At 39.3% G+C, this 12308-nt stretch overlaps 1 protein-coding gene across 2 annotated transcripts in view; it reads right to left on the bottom strand.

The window, feature by feature from the left end:
* The window catches only part of olfm2a (olfactomedin 2a), a 69262-nt gene that overhangs the window by 13923 nt on the left and 43031 nt on the right, over nucleotides 1-12308 (bottom strand). For both annotated transcript variants that reach the window (XM_056752042.1, XM_056752041.1), the window contains exon 2: nucleotides 3278-3427. In XM_056752042.1, the coding sequence (XP_056608020.1) occupies nucleotides 3278-3427 (150 nt within the window). The remainder of the gene's footprint in view (nucleotides 1-3277; nucleotides 3428-12308) is intronic.

Raw genomic sequence — 12308 nt, 5'->3', positions numbered from 1 at the left:
ATCTAGCTGTTCAGATTTCGCTCCTGTTGTGACGCAAAAGCAGGATGCTATTATAATATTATCGCCCCTTAATCTACATACTTCCACCAATGGCACTGCCGCCATTGTTGTTTTCACAAGGGACAGTGGTGTACTCGACGCCGTGGCTAAAGTTTCAGAAGAGACAGGAGTGTATTTATTTTATTTTAAGTGGAAATCCCTTAGAAACCATAAGTAGAAATCTGCTTGTTTGCGCAAATCACTTCAAGCCGTAGTGCTTTATCAACCCGGGACAAGCAGGATCAGATTCAAAATTGTTTTTCAAGAGGGATTGAGACCAACTGAATGAGACAAAGCTGCCGATGTGAGTAATATGTATCAACAGTCTGAATTGACGTACATGTACCGTATATATAGGAGGATAACATTAGCTTATGATAGCGAAGTAAGTCACAAACTAAATAGAAAATTCAAAGCCAGTGTTAAACTTACTCTATATTTATGTTATTTGGCACTTGGAGGTTAGCCTTATGTATGTTAATACATTATGTGCGTTAATATGTGCAGCTGCGGCAAGCTGTTTGTTTTGCTAATGAAAAGGGGCGAGCACGGTTTCGTTTTACATGTCTCAAATCATTTGTCCTTCGGCTGAAAAATCTGTCACAGCATACTAGTTATGCTCTCATGTTTTGTGTGTATAACTTGTCTATGAGTAGCACTAAAATCCACGTAATTACGCTGAGATCTGCAGGTGCACATTCTGTGGCTGTGACAGATTTTTTAGCCTCCGAACAAATGATTTGAGACGTTTTAAACAAAACTAACCGGAGAGGAGTTCAGGAAACTTCATTAAGCTAAACCATTGCAGTTCTACAGGTGTGTTGTGTTGACACGCCAGACAGAAGGGGGGTGGGGTGCGCTGTGACTCATTATCATTTAAAGAGACATGCACCAAAACGAGTTTTGTTTACACAGCCATTGAGTGTTTTTAGCAAAATATGTTCCAGACATGAAGACCCTAATAAATCATACTAACTTGTTGAAAGTGCTCATCCGAGTATTCCTTTAACAAAAGAGGCCCTTTCCAAGAATTTTATCTTTCTATTTCATTTGCCAAACTGCAAAGTCTGAATAATTTGAGTGAATTGGATCTGCTTAATAGCCTCTGCGAACACAATCTGCGAAAAACACATTTTTATCACGTTACTTTACTTCCTGAACAAGTGCGCACTCGGGTTCGTGTTGCATCATATTCATGCAAACCGCACCACAGTTTAAATGCATCCGCACTCAGACCACCTCCTTGAGGTACTCTCGGGTTCGGTACCTCAGTGCACAAGCTTTCAAATGTGTGATTTATCATATGAACCGTGCTGCATTCTGAACTAAATTGCAAGTGTGAAAGCCACCTTATTGAGCAGGGCTCATTCGTTCCTCTCCTCTTTCCTTGTTTATCTTTCTTTTCTTCACCGGGTCAGTATGGGGTGCATCAAGTTTAATGTTACATTTACATAATCTCTCCTCTTCAAGACCCCCCTCAAGTCTGCAGACCCCCCTCTTCCTCCCGCAGCTGCACAGATGACGCTATCTGTTGCCATATTGAACCGGGTTTCTGTGTTCAGACCTCTGTCTTTTAATAAGGTGGTGTGCATTGAGTGCTCCATTTTCAGATTTAGTAAGCATTGTTATTTTTAAATGTCTTAAATTGGCCTATTCTTAGTCTAATGGGAACGAAAACATTCTCAAATTCTCTAATTTCACGTATTTAGGACACATCTTCTTTTAGGCGATTGTTTGCATCATGTGCTTTCACTTACTTTCTATTATGAGGAACAGAATTACGTAATGTTTGGAGCTGTTTGTGCCATGTCTATGCAACATCCCCGAAACTATATTTGAAGAGTTTGATTCCAAAATGAGATGACTCACTTATTTTCAAAAAGTCATGTTTCTTTCTTGTGCATTCCAACTACTATCAATCAAACTGCAGTTGGTTTGTTTTGATTTAAGCCATAACGACACAAAATACAGCTAACTAACACAATAAAAACATAACACAGGGTTTTTCCAGGTTCTGAGGCGGAGGTGGTGCCATCCTGATCTTGTACACACACACGAATGCCGACCGTACCTTTAACTCTTTCACCGCCATTGACGAGTTATCTCGTTATTTTAAAAAAACGCTTCCCCGCCAAAGACGAGTTTTTACGGCAATCAGTGTTTGTACTGTTTTACAGCAGGTGGCGCTATTACACACCTTTGGGAAAAAGTACAGAATCCCAGAACCTATAACGTATATGTTTTATCGGTTTTTAATGATTGTTCTGAGTGTAATCTGGGCGGAATCTTTGACAAAATTTTTTAATTATCTCAGCTGTTTAATAAAATGCTGCATTTTTGAAGAAACCTACCCACATCTACGGAGTTATAAAAAACAAACAAATGAAGATAAAAGAATACGTTTTCTTTTGTTTGAAAGCTGAGACTCTGTTCTTTCATTTGACATATTGTTTTTTCATAAATTCTTTACAGAAAATTTACTGTGAGACATTAAAATTGGGTGCAACTGTTTTTTAAAGAGGCTGGCAGCGAATGAGTATTTTATGACATATTAGAAGTTCTTATAAAATTAGATGAAAATGACAATTATTAAGTTATACAAAACGTTTTATTCAACCAAATAAATCAAATAAAGCTAATTTATCTATTTCAACGAAATTTTCAGCCCACAATAGCTGACTGAATTAACCAGTCTTATTAAATTATAAAATATGACATCTTGCATTCTCTGTGGTTCACGTTTAATAATTCAATGATCTCTTAAATTTGTCAGTGACTAAAAAGTTCAATAGTTTAAATGAATCTGTTCAAATGAGTCATTGGTGTGCGAGTCGTTCTGAACGGAATGTGAGTTCATACTGGCGAACTCGCTGTGTAAAGTGTACGCTGATTCAAGGATCCAACTGCACAGACATTACAATGATGTACGTCATGTTAATTAAAAAAATTAAACATATTTCGATGCAAAACAAACAGCCATGTAGTCAAGCTAGCTCTTGTTCTGCAACTCTTTTCAGCGCAGTCTGTTAAATGCAAGCAGCATTTCTTATGAAGACACCCAACATCATTTTTGCAGAGAGTCTGAGGCAGCACGACATTTGACGGAAGCGAAGACATGTTTTTTTTTTAAAATGGCGTCATCTCATTTTGGAACCGAACTCTTCATTTGTTCAGGATTTGCTTAGAAACACATTACAAGCGTGTGACTCATTTGTGATGCATGAAGGACGGCTGTCACCTTTTCCATAAGTTGGCGGAGCTGTCGACTGCGTGGGTCTCGATTACACATGTTCTGTGCTGGAGCCACAACAGTGCAAAGGCATTTCCCATCTGCGTCCTGTGCCGAGCTGTAGATCTGCCAGCCCTCCTCCGGGCTCGGGTACAGTGCCTGCACAGAGGAAGAGATTGAGGGATAAGAAAAGAGAGCTGGAGATGCACCGACAGAGCAAAAGAATGAGCAAGATGGAATGTGGCATTTGTGAGGAGAGGAGGTTTTGATCAGCTTAGACAGTTGGAGGAAATAGAGCCACTTCGGATCGATAAAGCGGCTTTTTTACTGGGGGTGGAGTTAGGTGATGGATGTCTCATGTATTAATCAGAATCAATGTTCAGGCTCGCGCACAAACACACACACAGACCTTTCAAGCTAATGTTAGCCGAATGGATTTTGGACTGAAATAATGGTATTTGCTGGACCGTACTCCAAAAACCGACCCTCATTGAAACCTGTTGACATGATTAGATTTGATGCAAAACATTCTATGGACAATTTAGGAGCATTTATGATCAATATTTGTGAAGACATTTAAAAAATGTGGCACTCATGGTCATAAGTATATACAAATCCGGTTTGCTTTTCATTGTTAGGACTCTACATTTTTTTATACAGAGCTATTATATTGTGTTTTCCCCTTTTTGTTTTTGTTGTTTTGTTTTCAGTCTTGTTTTGTTTATTGTTGTGTTGTGATTTTTGTTGCTTTATTACTTTTAATACAGCATTTAGCTTTTGTGGGGAGCAGTCACCTTTCCTATACCGATAAAACTTTGTATTCAAGAGAAGAGCAAAGACTAAAAGTTATAACGTAAAGGAACCATTGACAATGTCATTAAGGACAGATAGCGTTTACGAGAAAGGGGAGTGGCAATAAAATGTCTCCTTCTGCTATAACCTTCCCTTCTTCACTCTCGTTCCCTCCTTCTGTCTGTTACTCACTTCCATCAGATTAAATGAGCGAGTGGACGGGGAGACTATGTGATTGGAGAGTAAAGCAGCAGCCACCCATGAGCACTCTGTCACATCCTGCCAATCCCTGCCACTCTCTCCATCTCTGTCTCCTTTACCCTTTCCTTCCTCCAGATCGCTTCTCTTCTTCTTCTGATTGTGGTCCTTGCCCACCCATCATTCTCCTTTGGACCTCTAGCTGTCTTATTTGCTCTGGTTGTCCCAGGACAATCTCTCCCAGCCATTCAATTTAGTCGCAATTGCTGCGATTCCACTCAATAAGGCTTTATTAGCCTGGCAAGATGTCATTTTGCAAAATCAAAAGGAGTCGATTAGTAAATTTAGGTACAGAGGCAATAAAAGGGGATTCAGAAATGCAGATAAATTCTACATTGATAAAATACTGATTATTACACTCAAGATTCATTTAGTTGGCTCTAATTGACTATTATTCTACTTTATTGCAATTTTTCATGTGGAAGCACATTATTGTGCTTTCATCGAATAAACATCTTGTATGATTTTTTTATTTTATTTTATTTTATTTTTATTTCATTCCGTTTATCTCCTAATGGCAGTGACTCGGTGCTTTTTGCTCCCTTGCCAACCGACTCCTATCAAGACCTCTCATCTCTGGGGTCTTTGTCTTTTGTTCAAATCTTTGTCTTGTTTAAAGTCACATGCATGTTTTTGATCTCGCCGAAGACGTGGTGACATGTTTGTTTTGGAGCTGCAATTCATTTTTAACGGTGTAATGATGCTTGTGATGCTCGTGTTTTTACAGTTTGGGACTGGAGTCACAGGCGGCAATTAATATATCTTCCTTCGTCTATTTCAATCATTAATTCTCTCCCCTCTATTTACTTTCTTTGTTTCCTTCGGTTCATTCCTTTTAGTTCTATTCTAGAATACAGTAAGCCTACCTTGTAGATTATTATTGAAATGCAAGCTTATTAGTGTCTGATTTTGAGCGCTCTACATAGACAGCAACACAGATCACTGTACAAATGGTGCCTACATGCAGCACGTAAGGGACAGGGCTCATCATTTATTGATATAAAAATGACAATGTGATGCTCTAATAAGAAAAAAATGACATGGCACATGTTGAACAGAAATAGCATGCTTTTAATAGTCCGTAGTGATATTGTGAATTGAAGTTGCACAACAATCATCAGTCTCCTCATGTATTTAATTTTTTACTAAGCTCGTCCTGAAGTATTCTGAGATGGGTTTCTATATGTTGCATTAGAATTCAGGTAAAACAAAGTAAAGGCCTGTTCATAATGAGAACTGTAAGAGAACATTTTAAAAATGGGGTCCACTCTGCAACAAAAACTATAAAGATACAGAAGAACAATATCAATGTCAAATGGGTATAGACCAGAATGGTCGGAGATTCAATGCTTCAACAGGAGGAGCCTGATTCGACTACCAGTCGATGGGGATAATGCACTTTTGGATATATGGTCAGTGGCGTAGCAGACTGGCACGCACTGCCCCAGGAAACATATCATTTATGTTTTGACTGGCCTGCCGCTCCTTAATTATTTTGCAATCACTGCTTAAGAATCGGGTCGGCCTATGAAGTTTACAATCTTTGTGCTTTCCTGCTGGTTTGCTACGGCTCCTGATCTGGCCTCTGGGGTGCTATGAGGAGCTGTTAGCTGCCTCAATTGTGCCTGTCGTAGCGGTAACCATAGTGATCAAATGCCATCGTCAATGACTGAGATGGTGATTTTTCTGGACTGCATAACCACCACATAAAGGCAATGAAGAGACAAAAAACAATCACATCGTTTTTTCTAAAACCAAACAATGTAAGTGTCCTATGCCTGCTGACTTTTCCAAGATGTGGCAGATTAGTTTTGCTATTTATTTGTATAGCTAGTCTTTTGCACAAAGCAAACACAGCAAAACGTGGAGAGCATGACTGTGCAATAAGGTGAGTGGACAGAGGCAAATAGCGAATGAACACAAAAAGAATGGTTGGATAAATCAAACAATTTATCGTCAGGAAATAATGTTTTATCTGGATTTGCTAAACTAAATTATAGGGTCCTGGCATAACATTATAATCTAACCCAATCTACTGTATAAATTTACTGAGGTAAATGTACCGATAACTTTGATTTGATTTTGCATTGATAGTGTTGATAGGTAGGCCATTGTTCATTGTTGTTCATCCATGATTTTAAATAAGAATCCTCCAATGGCTTTAAGTGCAAACAATTAGCCCAAATCACGCAAAGTAACAAATGGAGTTGAAACCCTGGCGCATATGAGTGCGAGGTCTGGCTATGACCCAACGCAGGATTGCGTCTCTTCGCGTCTTCTGTGCTGTGAGACCGGTAAAGAGAATCAGCACGTTCTGCATGCAGCCGCAGATGACTCGCAAATGATTGTGTACAGCGTTTCCAAACATTTGTCACTCACTGAATGTCTGGGCATATAATTATGAAGTAAATCTTTGTCCGTAAATGCACGTGGTTTCTTTACTTAGATTGAACTTTGTGCTGCATGATACATAAAATATTAACGTAATAACCAAAATCACCACATATAGCAAGCAAAGTTATGCGATTCGACTATCAGAAGACATACATTTATATTATGTAGTATGTGCAATCTCTGGGATTGATCCTATGACCTTGGCGTTGCTAGCGCCTTGCTCTAACCACTGAGCTACAGGAAAATTATTTAAAAAATGAACACAACTGCCAAACAAAATTTCTTGCAACTCACGCCAGTGAAGGTGCTTTGCTGAGCCTAAAGGCATGAGAGACAGAGACACACACAGTCCATCGGGGATTCATACTGAAATTGGATAAGGTTTGTCATTAGCCTCTTTCCTTCTGTTCAACTCCCGCTTGTACAGTACATATTCATTTGCATAAGAATGCCACATTCTGTTATAAATGGCCTTTGTGAGTGCCGTGCTATTTTCCTGCCCGCTCTGGCATTCAGCACCTGTCAGGTCTAGCAAGTCCTGTGCTGCATTAGCTTTTTGTCATTGGCACACGAACAGCTCGGTCAGGAATTTGTCCAAACATGTTACAGGTGAGCCAAAACAGAAATCCAGCCTGACCCATGTGATCGGTAAGCACATGTCTGATTTCGAGATGGCACGTGCTGGCGGTCCGCTCCGCTGACCCCCAGACCTGATCGGAGACCAGCCCCAGCATATCTTGCTTTAGCTTAAAGAAATGTTCTTTTATTTTCTCACTTGCTTGACTCTTCAATCCGTGCTGAGTGTATTAACGCAGTAACCTTCGTCAACAGTCTCATTCCCATCTTGGTGGACCTGCGGCTTGGTGTCTGAGAATGTCAGATGTGGTTAGCGTCGAAGTGCGACTCAATCTATACGCCGATCTGCTGCCTGCAGTCTTTCATCCGGATAAAACTGTCGCATCAATCATCCTCGCGGTACATGCACTTCACATGTCAAACATTGGCACGACACGTGCGCCCATCCGACGGGTGGGAGATATGAGCCGAGGGGGCAACCGTGAGCTGCGCTTTCACATAACTACTCTCTCTGTTCATTAATGTTGCATAAATGTTGGGTTTTAATTTAAGACTGATTAGAATCACCACTGGAATCATTACCACCTACCAATTCATTCTGCCGTTATTTCCGCTCATCTACCGCTAATGGCAGTGCGGAGAACAGGGGGCACACACAAACACACACGGTGCACATTACTCACACGTGTCTATGTCAAATTCAGTGACCGTATGTGGGTGTATGTTACAGAATAGGCCAGTTATTTATGAACACACACGGCCGGTTAAAATGAAGCAGCGTTTAATTAGTGATGGTTAAGCTGTCATCTGTGAACGCCAGCCTGATTATGTTCATGTGTTTTTTAATTTGCCGTTAACACCCTCCAAAGAAACAAGTAACTCTGCTTAAATCACAACAGTTAGTCGATATATTAATGCGCAGCTTTTTTGTAGTCTTTTAAGAATGGAGGGTCCACAAGGTGCTGTGTGGATGGCAATAAGCAGTAAACATAATGGCTTCAATTAACAAATGATCCTCTACTGTGGCACATAAAAAACAAAGTTTCCTAACCAGGTGAATTGGACATCCAATTGTCAGAATAAACATAGGTGTGAAAAACGCAACCCGCGCCGCTTTCTCGTCTTTTCAATATGCTCTGGAGCTTGAACTGTCGTGGGATCAGTAGTTGCACAAGATGGCGCCAGTGAGCTTTTGCAACGGCAGAATCTGCAGATTAATTTCAGGTCTACACTACTATTGGGTTATTTTTGACTTAACAAAGTGCTCAGCAATGTAAAGATGATCCGTCATATCGCTGATATATTACTGCAAAAATCCTCCTTTTCTCCCATACAGTGCTATACGACTAGTAATAAGTCTGCAGAGACCTAGCTCACCGAAAGAGTAAATAGATTTTCAGCATTGACACGTCTGAAAAACAAGAGCATGTCGCACGACTTGGATGCCGCAACATTTAAAATAATGAACTTGCGCATGCAAGAGTCGCGAAAATGAACAGCCCCTAAGTGATCCGTACAGGGCAGGGTAATGAGAACACTTTTACTGACATCTTTTGGGGCTCATTCCCCTAATGACACTCCTGATGTACAGCATAGAAATGCAATTAGACTTCAAATACATTTTTGCCAAAGATGGTGTTATTTTGGTTAGTCACACTGATACATGTTCAAGTGTTTGTTTTCCTAATAAGTTAGGTTTTAGTTTGTTATAAGATGTAATAAAAGAGGGGGCGTGGTATGGTTTGTACGGTTTGCACTTTGTCATCAGGGAATATGGGCGGGACCTTGATACCTCGGCTCCATCTCATGCCTACAATGTGCAGCCTGTCATTATTGGCACAATGTCAGCGGTCATACACGGGAAGTTTTGGTTTCATTTTTCTAAAGTGGAAGAAAGGGAGGTTTTTTACTCAGTTTTATTATTTTTATTTATAGCCATTTTTGCATTTCAAGTAATTGTATTAATTTAAGAATGTAAAGATATTTGTATTGCAAAACAAGAAAAAATACTATACAAATTTTCACAGACTGGGTCCCATTTTCAATCAAATTAAAAATCCACTTCTGAGATAATGAGCATGAAAGTTTGATCTCAACCATTATTTTCACTACGATTTCAATTTTTGACATGAGCTTACTCAGTCAATATTAAAGATATCAATACTATGTTGTCACTGAATGTTCTTTATATAACGAAGAATGATTTTATGTAGAAAACAGTGAATCACCCAAAAATTACTTTAATTGGGTTTTCACATTTTGCAAAGCATACATCTTTTGATGTCAAATCTCAGTGGCGTAATCCAATCTCATTGGTGCAACGTATAAAAAGACCAGTAGTTTTACATTTTCAATGTGCACAGAAAGATTACTTGTTACTCAAATGATTATGCTGTGCCAGGTTAGCACACGGTGTGAGAATCGAAATTGTTGTTGAGCTCAAAGCTATTACAAAGATAACCGTAGCATCTATAAGCAGGGGCTGATGGGAGATCAGAAATCAATGGAGCCCAGCTCACTGAATAGAGAATGACATCATGGGCTAAATGGTGCCGCAGAAGAATAATTGGTGTAAATGCATGTTCCACAGGTCGACACTTACTCAACACACACACGTCATATTAAAGGCACAAATACGAACACACTGAAAGCAAGAGACCAAAGGCAGAAGCCAGTTTGAGTGCAGTATATAACAAGAATCTGCAGACAGTATGTGTACGTGAGCGAGAGATCGACAGTTATGAGTGAAAACCGAGAACTGCTGAGGGGGAAGATGCCGAGGTCTAATTTCTGACTCGAAGTGGCAGTTTCTTACTCAGCCGAACGGCTGCCAAAGCCTGACACCAGCTCCATTACATCCCACCGTCAACCCCACACACCGCTCGACCTTTAACAGCCTCGATCCCGCAGTCTGATCTGTAGCCCTGACCCAACTGGAGACCGTCACAAGCTCCCTCCCGAAGAGAAACTGCCCGGGGTATCGACGTCCAATTTGGAAAACGAAAACCGATCAATAGGCAGCTCAACGGCTTTGAGAAGAGAAAGTCAGGGTCACATCCCCTCTCTCACAGACACCATCACTGGTATTAATACACATCGGAAGGGATTAACCAACTACAGTGGCTCACGCGGTCCCTGAGGTATCTACTGGATTGAACCCAGGGCGGGTTTCATTAGACCGATCCTTGAGCCCAACGCTAAACTGGACGTAAATGAGATCATAAATCTGTTGGCTCCATTTCATGGACGTGACAGAAAGTCTATTGCAACTTTCATGTAAAGAGCGTGGGAGGTGGCCACGAGTTATTTTCCTTTATTTGTGACCCAAGTTTCCACAGTAACAAGGAGATTGAAATCTGCCCTATTTTCTCCCTAAATGTTTTTGGTGTGTTTTCATTTTCTCGACCCTGTGCTTCAACTCTTGCATTGTTTCTTTCTTTCGCTCTCTTTCGTTTTCATCAACATAATGCTTTCTGTTAACTTTGTGATTGCATGATATAACCCTGAAGCTCAACAATGGCATCTGTCTCTGCTCGAAACGCAAATGTGATCTTCTGCCATGTGCCCGAGAACTGCTTCTGTCATAACATCATGCCATAATGCTCAGAAATGGCACTATTGTTTCAGCATCGATGTAAACGCACAGATGTTGATGGAAATGATCATTAAAATCTTCCGAACGTCGCAGTTACATGAACGACGATGTACAATAAAAATCATTTCATTCTATATTGCCATTAAACCTAGTAAAACACAAAATCAGAATGCCAGATGAACAATACAAATCTATTAAGAAAATCTATATGATGGTAGTATTCTGCTTAAATACTTCATGGCCCTTTTGCAATTAAAAAGTCGTTACAAAACAAAAATACAGAGTAATGTATTGGAAAATATAATGTCAACTTAACATATTATTTAGAACCAAGGACTTTTAATATACTGTATAAGAAACGGGATGTATTATCATATTTAATATTCCTTATGTATTATTTTATATATTATAATATGTTGACATCGTATTATTCCATATTATTCTACATTTTCAGATATATCAAACCATTTTATATTTTGACAGTGAGTATAAAGAAAAATGGGCATATCCACGTCGAAAGTGCACACTTTATTATAATAGCACACTATTTAAGCTCACTCAAAGCACTATTGTCACACATTAATTTTGTACTTCGACAATACAAATTTTTTGGTATATTATTCATGGTGTCTCAAAATAGCATATTGAAGTCCTAGAATATTTTTTTGTATATTAAGTACAAACTTCAAGTACATTTACAGCAATAGTTCGACCAAAAATGCAAATTCTGTCATCATTTACTCAGCCTTCTGTCATTTCAAACCTTTGTGAAACAGAACACAAAAGAAGATATTTTGAAGAAAGTTTGTGACAGATCAGAACTGGCCCCCTTTCATGTCTATTGTATGGACACAAAACCAATGCAAGTGAATGGGTGCCAATTAACAACATTCTTCAAAGTATCTTCTTTTGTGTTCTGCAGAAGAAAGTCAAACAGGTTAGAAATGACAAGAGTAAATGATGAATTTTCATTTTGGGTGAACTATCACTTAAGTGAATTATAATGCACTTTTTCACATTTGTTAGAAAGACACTGTTAAGTGTAATTGAGTAAAACCACTGTTAGTTTGCGTAAACAGACCAAAGGTTCCCTCTTAAGTGCATGGTACTCAAAAGAGCATATTATCCTGTTGCTCTCCTTCATTTAGTGAGTTTCTAAATGTGAATTTAAGAAGTGTCCTGCTTTTGACTGAAAATCAAAGATATAATTTGTCAGTGTTGAAAAATAAGGTTACCAGCCGGAGAGAGAAGTTTAAAGTACATCTAGCTTGACTCGTTTTTCTTAAGATCTAAAGATTCGAAGGACTGGTGACATTCTTGCAGTCTGCGATTCATCTCGGTCTGGTTATCTACAGCAATATTGATATCACTCTTGACTGTGTTTCAGTTTGCACTTAAAGTGATTTCAATTTGTTTAATGCTGAG

The sequence above is a fragment of the Triplophysa dalaica genome, chromosome 7 (assembly GCF_015846415.1).
Source record: "Triplophysa dalaica isolate WHDGS20190420 chromosome 7, ASM1584641v1, whole genome shotgun sequence".
Taxonomy (NCBI): domain Eukaryota; kingdom Metazoa; phylum Chordata; class Actinopteri; order Cypriniformes; family Nemacheilidae; genus Triplophysa; species Triplophysa dalaica.
The sequence above is the reverse complement of the archived record's forward strand: the minus strand, read 5'-3'. Positions and strand labels throughout refer to the sequence as shown.